Consider the following 17265-nt stretch of genomic DNA (forward strand, 5'->3'; position numbering starts at 1 on the left):
CTGGAAAAATGTTAAACCTATTATCACTCTTAAATCTACTAAATTTATTTAATGCTTTCTACATATCATGTACTATGCCATGTATTGGGTGAGTTTGAAAGGAACTGAGTGTAGAGTATAAAGATGAATGAAAGCAAGGAACCCACAGAGTAGTGGGGGAGATAGGCACAGACATAAATACAGTATTTTAAATTCAGGGTGCTAAGTGCTTTAGTAGATGTGTGTAGACAGTACTTTGGCAGCCCAGGAAGGAGGTGCTACTTCTCCTTGAGGCATTGGAGGAGGCTGTATCAAAAATGTGGCATTTGCCTTGGGTCATGAAAGATATATAGCATTTGCCAAGGTGAAGAAAGCGTAGGATATTCAAATCAGAGTATAGTATGTGCAGAAATGAAAGTAAATGTGTGTTGTAGTGTGACTAGATCATTGGATTTATAAGGACATGTGGAAGATGAGCCTTATAAATTAGATTGAAGTCGATTATGGGACACCTCTACCTAGGTAAAGACTTTATTATCTAAGGTGAATAGTTATTTTAGACAGTGGAGTGATCCGATTAGGTTTGTGCTTTTCAAAGATAATTCTGACAGCCATGTGAAGGAGGAATCGTTTTGGAAGCAATTAAAGGGCCTCAACCAAAGCAGTGCCAAATAGCAGTCATGTCGACTCCAGAGGTGGTAGAACCTTAAATTTATGGTGGAGGAATACTGACGATGGCATCTGTTTAGTCTTATTTCAGTTCTGTACTTAAATGTAAGATAATAAATGTGGTGGAAACCGCATTGTCAAATATTCATTGAGTACTTGCAATGTGTCAGACAATGTTGTCAGTATATGGGATACGTCAGTGACTAAAACCGCCCTCCTGGGAATTACATTCCAACAGAGGGACATAGTCAATAAGTAGTAAATAAATAAGTAGAGTATGTACTATTTTATAAAGTGATAATGTTGTGGGAAGAGAGAAATTAGAGCGAATAAAGGGGATCCAGAAGTAAAGGGAAAAGAGGAGTTTGCAGTGTTAAACGGGGTGCTCAGGATAGGCCTCGTTGAAAGGGGGAGATTTGCATAATTATATAAAGTTGTGAGACAATAGACTTCTTGGGGTAGAGCATCCCAGAAAGAGGGAAGAAGTAGAACAGAAACACAGGTAGGAAGCATGTCTTGCATGTTCCAGGAGCAGAAAGGAGGCCAGAGCAGAGCGGTCAAGGGATAGAGTAGTAGAAGAGAGAGGTAAGAGGGAGGAGTGCAGGTTCTTAGGGCACCCTGAGGACTTTGACTTTCACTCGAGTAAAATGGGGAGGCTTTGCAGATATTTGAGCCGAGGAGTGAAAACATTTCAGTTAATTTTTTAAAGGGACTTCTGTGACAGACAAAGGAGTAAAAGCTTTACTTTCTAAGTTGGAGGTTTTTAAGCAGTGGAGTGATATGATTAGACTGTATTGGGAATGGACCGGAGGTAGGCAAACTCTTGGTTTTGTAGCTAATCATACTTGTCAGAAAATATTAATTTTTTTAAAATGCAACTCCTGAAACGCATTGCGTATCTTAGTGTTTGAAGCCAAGTACCTTAGACAAGACTAGACGTGATCTTAGGGAAAGAAGGCTACTTCTGATGTCAAAAATCTCAGTCAAGTAGTCTGACTCTGCTCTTCTATGACACACTTAAAAAGTTAAAGGAGGGCTTCCCTGGTGGCGCAGTGGTTGAGAGTCCGCCTGCCGATGCAGGGGACGCGGGTTCGTGCCCCGGTCCGGGAAGATCCCACATGCCGCGGAGCGGTTGGGCCCGTGAGCCATGGCCGCTGAGCCTGCGCGTCCGGAGCCTGTGCTCCGCAACGGGAGAGGCCACAACAGTGAGAGGCCCGCGTACCACAAAAATTTAAAAAAAAAAAAAAAAAGTTAAAGGAACATTAAGGTGGCAAGTAAAGTTGTTAGGGATCCCAGTAATGAAATGGAGAGCTGTTTGTGGAAAACACTGGTGCTGACGTATAGCAGACAAGAATCAGATCGTGTCAGTTCAGTGCCAAGAAAAGTCGCCAGAGGTATTTTTCATCTTTGAAATTATCTATTTCGCCGTCCTCTTTACGGTCTTTACCTTTTTATACTCAGTCTCTTCTAAGAGGGATTCTTGTTTGAGTTTTTATTTTATGTTAATTATAGGGAATTGTAATCTCTTCAAAATAATCATTTAGGAACTCTTCTAAACTTGGGAATGCTAAGACTGTTTTTTAAAAAAATTTACTGCTGAAACTTGGAATAGATTTTTCAAATGTTGAGACAGATCTCTTGAATATTAACTTTGCTAATCATCTATATATGACTTTTTGCTTGTAGATTAGTTTTGTTTAATTTCATACCTTCTCTGGGAAAGGTTTTTCACATAAATTAAATACAGACTAAGTTTGAAATAGCCCATGGCTTATTGCTTTTGCTCTAAATTCTCTATGACTTTTCCATTCATACAGTGATATGCTGTGATTTAAACATAGTATAGAAAGGAAACCATAAACAGAGACTCTGACACCTGCAAAAAATTGGGCATATCCATGTTAAGGCTATAAACAAGGCTTGGAAAAAAGCTGAAAGGCTTGGAAGTGGGAATTGCCGTGGAAGATTCTACAAAAGAGAGTGTGAATTACTATCATCCTAGGTAGAGGAGCAGCCAGAAAGCAGTATTGTAATAATAACATGGGACTTTGGCATTAGACACATGTGGGTTTTAGTTCCAACCTTTTACTTACTAGCCGTGAGATTTTATGTGTTACTTAATTATTCTTCATTTGATACATAATTAAAATAGGTTAATTATAGTATATTTATATATATGTGTGTGTTAATTATGGTACAGTAATAAGTTAATCATATTATTGTTGTGAGAGCTACATTGCGTAATGCATGTAAACTGCTTCATATGTAGTAGGCTCCCCAAATGTGTTAGGAATGAAAAACAAAAGGAAAAGCCCAGTCTTGTCTTTTTAAATTTATCTTTTCAACAAATTATTCTGGAGCACCTGGATATCCAGAAGGAAAAAACAACCCCTACTCCACACCATTTACAAAAATCAGCTTAAGATGAATTATAAACATAAATGTTAAAGTTAAAACAAAAAGAACAAAGTCGGAGGACTCACACTTCCTGACTTGAAAATTTACTACAAAGCTAGAGTAAAGAAGTGTGGTCCTGACTTAAGGATGCTCATATAGACCAATGAAATAGAATTGAGAGTCCAAAAGTAAACCCATACATGTGTTGCCAACTGATTTTTGACAGAGGTGTGCCAAGACCAATCAATGGGGAAAAGAATAGTCTCTTCAATGAAGGGTGCTGGGACGATTTGATATCCAAATGCAAAAGCATCAAGTTGGAAACCTACCTCATGCCATATACCTAAATCAACTCAAAACATATCAGTTAACTTAATATAAGATATGAAATGATGAAACACTTTGAAGAAAAGATTGGGTTAAATCTTTATAACTTTGGATTTGGCAGTGTGTTCTTAGATATGACACCAAAATAGACAAATTAGACTTCATTAAAATTAAAAACTTTTATGCATCAAAGTACATTATCAAAAAAAGTGGAAAATACAGCCTACAGAATCAGAGAAAATATTTGCAAATCATATTTTGATAAGGTGCTGGTATCTAGAATATATAAAGAACTCTTACAATTCAACAACCAGAAGACAACCCAATTTTTAAATGGGCAAGAGATTTGAATAGATATTTCTCTAAAGAAGGTGTACAAATGGCCAAAAAGCACATGAAAAGATGCTCAGCATCTTTTGAAAAACAACCACAATGAAATATCGTTCACATCCACTAGGATATCTATTATTATAAAACAAAAATGATGCAAAAAAACAGAAGTGTTGGTGAGCGTACTGGGTTGCATAGTGTTCCCCCCGCAAAATTCATGTCCACCCAGAATCTCAGAATGTGATTTTATTTGGAAATAACTTATTTGTAGACATAATGAGTTAAGATGAGGTCATACCGGATTAGGGCACACACTGAATCCAGGGACTGGTTGTCTTTTTAAGAGGCCATATGAAAGGGAAGCAGAGATTGGAGTTATGCTGCCAAAGCCAAGGACCTCTGGGAACAATGAGAGGCTGGAAGAAGCAGGAAGGATTCTTCCCTAGACCCTTCAGAAGGAGCGCGGCCCTGCAGATACCTTGACTTCAGGCTTCTAGGCTCTAGAACCATGAGATAATAAATATGTATTGTTGTAAATCACCCCATTTGTGGTAATTTGGTAAAGCAGCCCTAGGAAACTAATACAGCAAGGGTGTGGAGAAATTTCAGTGCTTGTACAGTGCTGGTAGGAAAGTAAAATAGCTCAGCTGCTACAGAAAAGTTTGGCAGCTCCACAGAAACTTAAACACAGAATTATCAAATGACCACTCCTACGTATGTACCCCCAAATAATTGAAAACAGGTCCTCAAACACTTGCAAACAAATGTTTTAGTATCACTGTTCACGATAATCCAAAAGTAGAAGCAGGGGACTTCCCTGGTGGCACAGTGGTTAAGAATCCACCTGCCAGTGCAGGGGACACAGGTTCGAGCCCTGGTCCAGGAAGATCCCACATGCTGAGGAGCAACTAAGCCCGTGCCTCACAACTACTGAGCCTGCGCTCTAGAGCCCGTGAGCCACAACTTCTGAAGCCCACACACCTAGAGCCTGTGCTCCGCACCAAGAGAAGCCACCGTAGTGAGAAGCCTGCACACTGCAACGAAGAGTAGCTCCCAATCTCCGCAACTAGAGAAAACCCACGCACAGCAACAAAGACCCAACGCAGCCGTAAATAAATAAATAAAATTTAAAAATAACAAAAGTAGAAGCAATCTAAATGTCCATCAACAGATTAATGGATAAACAAAATGATAGCTACCTACCTACATACATAAAAAGGAATGAAATACACATACTACAATGTGGATGTACCTCAAAAACATTATGCTAACTGAGGGGTGTGGGATGAATTGGGAGATTGGGATTGACATACATACACTACTGATACTGTGTATAAAACAGATAATGAGAACCTACTGTACAGCACAGGGAACTCAGTGCTCTGTGGCGACCTAAATGGGAAGGAAATCCAGAAAAGAGGGGATTTATGTACATGTATAGCTGATTCACTTTGCTGTACAGCAGAAACTAACACAACATTGTAAAGCAGCTATACTTCAATAAAATTTTTTTAAAAAAATTATGTTAAGTGAAAGAAACCAGACACAAAGGGTCCCATATTATATGATTCTATGAAATATCCAGAATAGGTAAATCCACAGAGACAAGAAAGCAGCTTGGTGGCTGCCAGGGGCTGGTGGGGAGACATACAGGGAGGGACTGCTTAATGGCTACAGAGTTTTCTTTTGGGTGACGGAAATATTTGGGAACTAGGTAAAGGTAGTGGTTGTACAACACTGTAAATGTTCGAAGTGCCACTGAATTGTATACTCTAAAATGGTTAAGTTTATGTTATATGTACTTTACCTCAATTTTAAAAAATGACTAAAGCCATAAAGCTTTTAGAAGAAATATGGAATGTCCTTTGCACTCAGGGGTAGATGAAACTTTTAATAATAGAACCCAATAACCATTAAAAAAAAGACAAAAGGACTAACAAAATAGATTGCCAGGCAGTATTAAGGGCCACTTGCAGTGTGGAGTCATGAACTTAAAATGACATCAGTCAGCGTGGTTGTGTGTGTTTTTCTGTTTATTTTCAGCTGCCCCAGGGTAAACGCGGAGTAGACAGAGTTGGAGTTCATCAAGGTTAGTGGCTTTGCAAGGTGAGTAAGATGAGCCAAAAGAGAGACAAGGACTTTGAGAATCTATGTACAAGAGAGTGATTATAATCCACAAATGGGAATTTAAACTGGGTAAGTAGAGATTTGATAATGTGGGGTGGAGGACAGCAAAAATATGGTAAGATTAGAGAGCTGTAAGACAGGATGGGTCTCAGGATTGTTGGAGTCCAGAGTATAATTTGATGCTGTCTAGGGATATACCTGGGTATATCAAGAGTTTTATTTTTATTTTATAGAACTGAAAGTTTCACAAAAGAGGTTTTGAAGCTGAGTTCGAACAATTCGTTGTATGTTTTCTTAGGCTGTACTGGCTTTTCTCCTTAGTCCTTGAAAGCCTCTAGGAAGCTACTCTTGAGCAACAGGTGCTGTGGCTTCCTGCTGATCCTAAGGTGTATCTGGAGCTATGGAGCTCTTCAGAATCAAGGATGGCTCTAGGTATTATAGGAACAAATTTACCAGTGCTGTGGCCAGCATTAGAGGAAAAGCAAAAACTCCCGAGAGTTGTTTGCTTTTTGATATTTTGGATTTAAAAGGTTGTGGTAAAAAAATATGCTTGAGGGACTTCCCTGGTGTCCAGTGGCTAAGACTCCGCGCTCCCAATGCAGGAGGCCCAGGTTCTATCCCTGGTCAGGGAACTAGATCCCGCCTGCTGCAACAAAGATCCCGTGTGCCGCAACTAAGACCTAACGCAGCCAAATAAATAAATATATTTTTAAAAATATTAAAATATGTTTATATACGTACTTGAAGAATTATAAAGTCTTAGAGTTGGAAGAGAAGTGTATGTTATCTACAGTTTTAGCTGTAGTGCTTTAAGAGCCCATACCTCACAAGACAGGTTATTTTATTACAGACAGCTTTTCAATTAGAGGGTACTGGGGCTTCCCTGGTGGCGCAGTGGTTGGGAATCTGCCTGCCAATGCAGGGGACACCGGTTCGTGCCCCGGTCCGGGAAGATCCCACATGCTGCGTAACGGCTGGGCCTGTGAGCCATGGCCGCTGAGCCTGCGCGTCCGGAGCCTGTGCTCTGCAATGGGAGGGGCCACAAAAGTGAGAGGCCCGCGTACCATTAAAAAAAAAAAATTAAAAAAAAAAAAAAAAATTAGAGGGTACTTCGTTAAAAAGTTCTTTCTATTGGGCTAAAGTCTTTCTCTTATAACTTCTTCCTATTAGTTTCAGATGTGTATTCTGAAATATTACCTGGAAAAAGGCTAATTGCTCTCGAACTTCCTTTTTTTAAAATTTAAATTTATTTATTTACTTATTTATTTTTGGCTGCATTGCATCTTCATTGCTGCATGCGGGCTTTCTCTAGTTGCAGCGAGCGGGGGCTACTCTTCGTTGCAGTGCGTGGGCTTCACATTGCGGTGGCTTCTCTTGTTGTGGAGCATGGGCTGCAGGCGCGGGGGCTTCAGTAGTTGTGGCGCACGGGCTTAGTTGCTCCGTGGCATGTGGGATCTTCCCGGACCAGGGCTCGAACCCGTGTCCCCTGCGTTGGCAGGCGGATTCTTAACCACTGTGCCACCAGGGAAGCCCTCGAACTTCCTTTAAGACAGTACTTTTCCCCCTTTATATTCTAATCAATAGCTAAATCCATCCTTTACCTCCATCCCTCTTCCACATTTCTCATCTAGATGACCATGGCCTCTCTGCCTCCAGTCTGGCACTCATTCAATCAGTTCTCTACACTGTTATCAGAGTGGTAATATATCTAAAACACTAATAATAAATAATAATTTTAATTTTACTTTATTTTTAATATTATTTAGGTTTATATTATAAATTTATTATTATTTTTTTATTTTTAAGGTCTTTGAGTATAACTGTTTTACAATAGTGTGTTAGTTTCTCCTTTACAACAAAGTGAATCAGTTATACATACACATATGTTTCCATATCTCTTCCCTCTTGCGTCACCCTCCCTCCCACCCTCCCTATCCCACCCCTCTATGTGGTCACAAAGCACAGAGGTAATCTCCCTGTGCTATGCGGCAGATTCCCGCTAGCTATCTAATTTACATTTGGCAGTGTGTATATGTCCCTGCCACTCTCTCACTTCGTCACAGCCCACCCTTCCCCCTCCCCATATCCTCAAGTCCATGCTCTAGTAGGACTGTGTTTTATTCCCGTCCTACCACTAATCTCTTCATGACATTTTTTTTTCTTAGATTCCATATATATGTGTTAGCATACGGTATTTGTTTTTCTCCTTCTGACTTACTTCACTCTGTATGACAGACTCCAGGTCTATCCACCTCATTACAAATAACTCAGTTTCATTTCTTTTTATGGCTGAGTAATATTCCATTGTACATATGTGACACATCTTCTTTATCCATGCATCTGTTGCTGGACACTTAGGTTGCTTCCATGTCCTGGCTATCGTAAATAGAGCTGCAATGAACATTGTGGTACATGACTCTTTTTGAATTATGGTTTTCTCAGGGTATATGCCCAGTAGTGGGATTGCGGGGTCGTATGGTAGTTCTATTTGTAGTTTTTTAAGGAACCTCCATACTGTTCTCCATAGTGGCTGTATCAATTTACATTCCCACCAGCAGTGCAAGAGGGTTCCCTTTTCTCCACACCCTCTCCAGCATTTATTGTTTCTAGAGTTTTTGATGATGGCCAATCTGACCGGTGTGAGATAAAGCACTGTGTGCCAGGCACTTTTCTTAGCACTGTACTCATTCACTCCAGGTAATAACGCTATGAAGTAGATTCTGTTATTATCCTCATTTTTCAGATGTGAAAACAGGGCAAAGAAGTTAAGAAACTTGCTGAAGGCTACACAGTTAGTAAGCAGTAGAGACAAGTTCAAACCCAGACTTCTAGATTCAGAATACATGCTTTCAGACACTACATCAAGCTGTTTCTTCATCTCCCTCCCCTTAAAGCACTTCCACGTTTCCCGTTATAAGTAGGGTCAGGTTTGACGTGGCGCTTCCTGCCCTTCGTGACCCAGCCCCTTTCCTCTTCTAACGCTTCATGTCCTACTATTCCCCGCTCCTTGCTTTATATTCCTGTGAAACTAAGTTACTTGCAGTGCCCAAATACACTGTGTTTTTGTCACATATATGTGCATTTACTACTACCTCCTTCAACTTGCTAATTATTTTTTCAAATTATTCTTCAAGACTCATTTCGGACATTGTGTTTCTTCTGGAAATATTGCCTGTTGCCTGCATGATCCACTCTCCCTGCTGGATGAAGTGTTCCTCCTCCACACACCAATACCCTTATCATTAATATCATTATAATGCTGAATCATTGCACTGACCATATTTAATGGAAACTACATATATCAGAAACTCCTCGAGGGCAGGGACTGTATCTTACTTTTCTTTTATAAGCATCTTTTATAACCATGAATTGCACTGAGTAAAGTTCCAAGTTTTAATTTCATTTGCAGATGATGATTCATGGTGATGGCTTGCAGGGTCATAAACAAAAGAAGGCACGTGGGACTTCAACAGCTTTCATCGTTTGCAGAAACAGGAAGAACTTTCCTAGGCCCAGTAAAATCATCCAAATTTATTATAGATGAAGAGTGTCATGCAAGTGTGTTAGTCAGTTCAACAGTAAGGCTTCTTGAGAGTTTGGATTTAACCAGTGCAGCGGGACAACTTCTCAGTGAAGCAGTTCGAGCACAAAATAACACATACAGAACTGGAACCAGTACTCTTTTGTTTCTTGTTGGTGCATGGAGCAGTGCTGCTGAAGAATGTCTTCATTTGGGCGTCCCCATTTCGTTAATAGTGTCTGTAATGTCAGAAGGCTTGAATTCATGCATTGAAGAGGTAGTTTCCCTTCAAGTACCTATCCACAATGTATTTGACCCTATGGGCAACACAAAGACATTTTCTGGACCTGAAACATTTAGTGTCAGCGTATACCCTTTTCTCCAAATCCCTTCAGGTACTGGTTTGATACAGAAAGAGCATGATCTCAAAGATGTTGCCTCTCAGTCATTGGCCATTTACAGTCCTTCTGGGAGACCTGTTAAATCACCTCAACTCTTTAGGTCTCAGGCTAAGGTTGAAGCAGATGAAAACACATCACAAACTCCTCAAACTCTGAAAAACAGTCTGCTTGCAGACACCCGCTGCAGAAAGTCAGTACTAACCCACAGTAGACATTTTAGTAGGACAGGTAATAATCAATGGATAAGCAAACCAGATGGAGTTCCAGAACAGCTTAGTGCAGCTGCTTCCAAGACTTATAGATGCGATGATTTGGTGGAGTTGGAGGTGGGTTTGAGTCACGGAGGTCACAGCAGCATGAAGTTAGTAGATGAAGCAGTACGGCTACAATATCAGAACGCAGGTATGCAACAAGGCAGCTGTACAATGCCATTTCTTTTTGACATTTCAAGAATCTTCACTTGCTGCTTACCGGGTTTACCTGAAACTTTTTCTTGTGTCTGTCCAGGATATATCTCTGTTGTATCAATATCTAGTACTACTCTGATCAAGGAGCTGCAGAATCAGCCTATTCGGGTAGTTCTTGTTGAAGGGGATCTCACAGAGAATTATCGCCACCTGGGATTTAATAAGTCTGCAAGTATTAAAACAGTATCAGAAAGCTTGAAGGTTCAACAAGGTGGCTCAGAAGAACTGTGGACAGATCGTGTGTTACAGGTATTAATCAAGTTCAATGTGAACCTTGTCCTGGCACAAGGAAATGTGTCTGAACGCTTAATTGAAAAATGCACAGACAGCAGGAGGTTGGTAATTGGGTCAGTGAACGGCAATGTAATGCAGGCTTTTGCAGAGGCTTCAGGAGCAGTGCAGGTGGCCTACATGACACAGGTGAATGAGAACTGTGTAGGCACTGGCGTCTGTGTGACCATCTGGAGAAGCGCTCCCTTCGATGCTGTACGTCGGACCAACAGAATGGCAGTCATGTTAAAAACGGAAGGAATTAATTTGGTTACAGTAGTGCTGACTAGTCCAGTCACTGCCCAGGTGCAAACCAAAGAAGATACCTTCTGGACTTGTGCCTATCGTCTGTATCATGCTCTGAAAGAGCAAAAGGTCTTCCTTGGAGGTGGCGCCGTTGAATTTTTGTGTCTTAGCCATCTTCAGATTCTTGCGGAGCAGTCTGCGAGTGAAGGAAACCAAGGCTGTTCGGGGTGGCTTCGTAATACTTCCTCTTGGCTGGCCTCATCTGTGACACAGTACAGACCGACTGTGCTTAAATGCCTGGCAAAGGGATGGCACAGATACCTTTCAACTCTCCTGTATAACACTGCCACTTACTCATCGGAACTTGAAGCCGGCGCATTCATTCAACATCATCTACAAAATGCTACAGACTCTGGCTCTCCTTCATCTTACGTCTTGAATGAATATAGTAAACTAAATAGTGGGATCTTAAATTCAGACATTTCAGATAAACTGGAACAGATTCCAAGAGTTTATGACATTGTTACACCAAAGATTGAGGCATGGCGCCGAGCTTTGGATTTAGTACTGTTAGTTCTTCAGACGGACAGTGAAATTATCACTGGACTCGAACGAACGCAGATAAATTCGCAGGAATCAGAGGGCTTTTTATTTTTGTAGTGTTATTGGCTAAGTCTTTGGAAAATAATCTTTGGTAATATGTCGTGCTAATAATAAATTTTCTAGTAGCCAAGTCACAGTTTCTAAAATGCCAGCTTTTACCAAGAGAAAATAATTGATCTGTGTCAATAACTGTACAGAGTCGGAGATTTCACCCTACTTACAATTTTGTTTTCTATTTCTATAATTTTATTCTATTCTATAGCTGGACATGTCTCTTTTTTTAAAACATTTTATTGGAGTATAAATGCTTTACATTGTTATGTTAGTTTCTGCTGTATAAGAAAGTGAATCAGTTATAAGTATACATATATCCCCATATCTCCTCCCACTTGCATCTCCCTCCCAGCCTCTCTATCCCACCCCTTTAGGTGGTCACAAAGCACCGAGCTGATCTCCCTGTGCTATGCGGCTGCTTCCCACTAGCTATCTCTTTTACATTTTGTAGTGTATATATGTCCATGCCACTCTCTCAGTTCGTCCCAGCTTACCCTTCCCCCTCCCCATGTCCTCAAGTCCATTCTCTACCTTTGTGTCTTTATTCCTGTCCTGCCCCTAGGTTCGTTACCACCTTTTTTTTTTTTTTAGATTCCATATATATGTGTTAGCATACGATATTTGTTTTTCTCTTTCTGACTTACTTCACTCTGTATGACTGATTCTAGGTCCATCCACCTCACTACAAATAACTCAATTTTGTTTCTTTTTATGGCTGAGTAATATTCCATTGTATATATGTGCCACATCTTCTTTATCCATTCATCCGTCGATGGACACTTAGGTTGCTTCCATGTCCTGGCTACGGTAAATAGAGCTGCAACGAACATTGTGGTGCATGACTCTTTTGGAATTACGGTTTTCTCAGGGTATATGCCCAGTAGTGGGATTGCTGTCCACCCTACTTACAATTTAACAGGTTAGCCTGTTGCTGTTTCATGGGATGCTACAGAATACACAAGATGCTTGGATCAGAGACAAAGGACTTTTATTATTCACAGGAAAAGCAGTAGCCAGAGCTTCGGGTTGGTTTGCATCAGTTCCCCAGTTCTCTAAGTCCCACGAAAGCAACCCAGAGGGCCGCTGGTGGCAGCCTGCACACGCAGTGTGTTGTGTTATGGGAGAGGAACACTTGGGGTCGCCACTGCTTTTACAGTAAAGCAGAGACAATCCTGCTCTTTGTCCAAGGGCAGTTGTCACCTCACGCCTCAAGGCTGCTCAGTGTAAACACAAGCCTGAGCCGTGGACTGGGTGAGGCTAGGCCTGGCGTCCTGAGAAAGTGTGCAGAGCCACAGTGGATAGGCGCCTCCAAAAATTCACTCTTCAGCCTGATACGTTCTTGGCCGGACATGAATTTCCACGCGAGCATGCCACTCTGTCGGCTACTCCGATTAATCTGGCAAACAGGTTGCTTAGTCACTACCAAATCTGTTCAATTGGTCTCATATACCAACTAAATTAAGGCTACTAAAGCAGACTCTGAGCGGCAGGGTGAAGCCGGGCTGCAGTATTGACCTCGCTCATGTTCCCAAGGGTCTTGGATTTAGTCAAATGTAAGTTCCAAGGGAGGGCCAGTAGGTCTTTTTATTAGCCAGAATGTAGTCTAAGACCAATTTGTTATCCATTATGAACCACGCAAGGGAGCTTTGACTGTCTTACCTGTCTTTGGCGTCATTGCCAGAAATTACAGGAGGCAGTGGATGGGCCAAAAGGCAACTCCCATCGCTAGCGGAGATACCTTTGTGGCCCATTTTCCCCACATACAAGCACATAACCCCAGTAGGCCCAGGTCACTGTATATCAGGATTTCTCGTTAAACCTGAATTGAATCACCATTATATAAATTTGATTAAGTCACATAGGTAGTGTCACCCGGTGGTTTCAGCCTCAATTGCGATACATGGCAAAATCCAAGGCCACTCAGGCTTTAAGAGAAGCATATGATCGGTCACATTGAAACAAGGCTGTCCTGGTTCCTGTGTTTGTAAGTGTTCTTAACTGGGGGCTGCCATCGATGGCATCATGTCCTGCCTCCTGTACCAAATAAGAGGCTTAACAAGGAGTTGAGCCTCCTTTGTGGTGGTGACTTGTGGTGGTCAAGGAGGTATCGCATTTGCTTGTTTGACTCCCGGAGGGATGAGTGCTATGCATCTCTCCAAGTGGTATCGAGGAACTTTACTTGGCAACCAGTGTTCTGAATTTTATTCAGGTTTATCAGTCACTCCTACTGGTAGAGGTAGATAACGCCGCAGTCAGGGCCATTGAGACAGGCTTCTAACTTGTCAACCGCAGAACATCTATATATCACCTGTACAGTGAAACATCTTGAGGCATCAGAGCACAGAGGCACGCACACTCAGTCTCAACCTGTCGATGGGTCAGGATGGGTTAGGGCATGGTGGTGGCTGGCAGGAAGCTTGTCTCACTTCTCTCCTTGTAGCAATACCCCGAGTGGGAGAATCTCCTCTGGCACTTTATGAGCGTTTAAGTTTTAGCACCTAACACCTCGATGCCAATTATGTATTTTCATGATAATAGTACATCGAATTGGGCCATTGGGGGGACCCACCCACAGGGTCACTTTTTTCCCTTACTGCCAAGATTTGCTCCAATCCTATCAGTTACCTTGGGTCACTTTTGCCGCCTATGGAAACATGGACCAAGAAGTTTAACACTTTCACACTAGGGGCTTTAACAGTCGCCAAGAGTTGGTGTTATCTCCCTGACGGGTAGCTCAGGAGGGAGCAGAGAGTGAGGGCGGCAGGCAGGGAGGTTTTGTTTGGGGGGTGGTTTTTTTGACTCTACATTTCAGTGTTGGTGCCAGCGTCTCTCCGTGCCCTTCCTAGTATCTGGAGAGCGCCCAGGCTCCAGGGATCTTTCCCTTGGGCCACCCTGTGCCCAGTAGCCACGTCCCTCAGGGACTGGGTAGCATGGTCCCTTGGGCACCTGTATCTAACAGAGCTATAAAAGTTTGAGTGGCTTGCTTCCCCAGAGTTCCCCCGTTACACTTGGCTTTTTCCGTACAGCAGATGACTTCAGGGTGGAGGGTGCCGGAAGTATTAAGTGTCGAGGGAGAGGACGGCTCCTTGCCAGGAAGCAACACTTCGTGTTTACTTTTGGTTTTGATCAGCTGCTCAACTTGTGCTCAACAAACTGGTATTTTTGGCCTACTCAAAGTTGTATTTCTTCCGCCACTGGCGGTCCAGCGGTTAAGACTCTGTGCTCCCAGCGCAAGGGGTGCGGGTTTGACCCCTGGTCGAGGAACCAAGATCCCACATAAAAAAAGTTGTATTTCTTCCCTGCTGACAGCATTTCTTTCAGCTCTGGGGACCCCTGGACTTGGTGGCCGCAGCCGGTTTCTTCTCAGGTTGTGCCATGGGGCACGCTGCCTTGTCGTCATGTTCACATTCTCCCTTCTCCCACCCAGCGTGAGTGGGCAACAAGCAGGACACCGTTTGGTCGTATGACCTCTCTCTCATACTTAGTCTCCAAACGTTCATTAACAGGTAAACAGTAGGCCCCTCCCCCTTACCCACTACTTGAGTGAAAGCATTCACTATGGAACCCATGGAATCATATCTCTTAACCCCACCCACTGGGGCTCATCTTTTCCAGAGAAGCATGGCTCTCTCAAGTTAAAACTGGCAAGAACTGTGCAGGGTCTGGGATTTTGCTCTGTTTACAAGCTAGCAAGTTGGCCTATTAAAATTTCATGCGACACTGGCAGAAGACTCGAGACTCCTGGGTCAGAGACAAAGGACTTTATAAAAGTAACCAGAGCTTCATGTTAAATTATGTTGGTCCCCTGTGCTCTGAAGTCCCTCAGGGGTGACATAAGGAGCCCATGATGAATGCCTGCACACATGGTAGTTTGTGTTACAGTAGAGAAACACTGAGCTCAGGCGATTCACAGCTTTTATAGTAAGCACAAGTAAGCCTATTCTTAGTCTGGAGAAAGATATTACATCATCATTCAAGGTTGCTCACTGCAAACACAGACTTGAGAAATGGCCTAGAAAAAGAGAAATCAATACCCAGCAAGGACATGCAGGGATGCTCAGAGCCCATGGCAGACTGCCTATCCCAACAAAGTCTCTTTTGCTACTTAGCCATAAATTGAACATTATAAGGCCTGAATTTATGTGTGTAGTTTTGGGAAATGAATATTAGAAGAGCTCTGAGAAAATAATAGTATTAATTAAGTTACTGATTACCTATCATGTTCCAGGCACCATTCTAAATTCTTTATGTATTGCATTACTTTGCTAAGGTCGCCTCGACAAAGTACCACATACTAGGTGGCTTAAACAACAGAAATTTATTTTCTCACAATTCTGGAGGCTAGAAGTCTGAGATCAAGGTGTGGGCAGGGCTGGGTTTCTTCTGTGGCCTCTCTCCTTGATTGGTAGATGGCTGTCTTTTCCCCGTGTCTTCATAACATCTTCCCTCTGTACCTGTCTTTGTCCAAATTTCCTCTTCTTGTAAGGACACCAGTCATATTGGATTAAGGCCCACCCTAGTGACCACATTTTAACTTAATTACCTCTTTCAGGACCCTATCTCCAAATACAGTCACATTTCGAGGTACTGGGGTTTAGGACCTCAGGGTATGAATTGGCGGAGGGACACAATTCAGCCCATAACTCATATGTAGTCTCAATCTTTGCAACATCTATTTTCTCCATTTTATGGTTGAGGAAATTAGCTTAGTGAGGTTAAGAAACTTGCCCAAGTAATAGGTAGTAGAGCTGGAATTTGAACTAAGGTTTTATCTGGCTCCAAAGTCTATATTTCTAAGCATTAATTGTGATATGAAGCTTTTTTTTTTCTATAAGGTAACAACAAAACAAAAGAGAATGCCTGGTTTATTTACAGGGCTAATTTAAATGTATCCGAAAATGTAATTTGATTATGCTCATGCTTGGGTAAAAGAATTTTCATTTTTGGTTTGGTGCTTGTCTTATAATGTGATAATGCGAGAACTTTGCACAAATAATCATTCCAGTTATATATATCATCTTTGTTCATAGTTAGAATAATAACAATGTTGAGTATTGAACTGTTTTTTTTGTTTGTTTGTTTGTTTTTTTGCGGTACGTGGGCCTCTCACTGTTGTGGCCTCTCCCGTTGCGGAGCACAGGCTCCGGACGCGCAGGCTCAGCGACCATGGCTCACGGGCCCAGCCGCTCCGCGGCATGTGGGATCTTCCCAGACCGGGGCACGAACCCGTGTTCCCTGCATCGGCAGGTGGACTCTCAACCACTGCGCCACCAGGGAAGCCCTTTGTTGAGGATTTTTGTGTCTATGTTCTCCAGTGTTATTGGCCTGTAATTTTCTTTTTTTGTGGTATCTTTGTCTGGTTTTGGTATCAGGGTCATTGTGGCTTCATAGAATGAGTTTGGGAGTGTTCCTTCCTCTGCAATTTTTTGGAATAGTTTAAAAAGGATAGGTTTTAACTCTAAATGTTTGGAAGAATTTGCCTGTGAAGCCATCTGATCCTGGGCTTTTGTTTGTTGGGAGTTTTTTAATCTCAGTTTCAATTTCAGTACTTGTGACTGGTCTATTCATATTTTCTCTTTCTTCTGGGTTCAGTCTTGGGAGATTGTATCTTTCTAAGAATTTGTCCATTTCTTCTAGGTTGTCCATTTTATTGGCATATAGTTGCCTGTAGTAGTCTCTTATGGTCCTTTGCATTTCTGTGGTGTCAGTTGTAACTTCTCCTTTTTCATTTCTGATTTATTGATTTGAACCCTCTCCTTTTGTTCTTGATGAGTCTGGCTAAAGGTTTATCAATTTTGTTTATCTTTTCAAAGAACCAGCTTTTAGTTTCATTGATCTTTTCTATTGTTTTCTTCATGTCTATTTCATTTATTTC

The 17265-nt window shown here is 41.8% G+C and overlaps 1 protein-coding gene across 7 annotated transcripts in view; it reads left to right on the plus strand.

The window, feature by feature from the left end:
- BBS12 (Bardet-Biedl syndrome 12) overlaps positions 1-17265 on the plus strand; it is a 76866-nt gene that overhangs the window by 2300 nt on the left and 57301 nt on the right. For 4 of the 7 annotated variants that reach the window (XR_010841146.1, XR_010841147.1, XR_010841148.1 and 1 more), the window contains exon 2: positions 5746-5808. Coding sequence is in view for 3 of the 7 variants with exons in the window: in XM_059066779.2 (XP_058922762.1) it covers positions 9249-11393 (2145 nt within the window). In the remaining 4 variants the exon portion in view is untranslated. Of the gene's footprint in view, positions 1-5745; positions 5809-8197; positions 8238-9238; positions 14574-17265 lie in introns of those variants that run through there. The other 3 variants (XM_067036619.1, XM_059066779.2, XM_067036618.1) reach the window with 3 other exon arrangements.

Source organism: Kogia breviceps, chromosome 6 (genome assembly GCF_026419965.1).
Source record: "Kogia breviceps isolate mKogBre1 chromosome 6, mKogBre1 haplotype 1, whole genome shotgun sequence".
NCBI lineage: Eukaryota > Metazoa > Chordata > Mammalia > Artiodactyla > Physeteridae > Kogia > Kogia breviceps.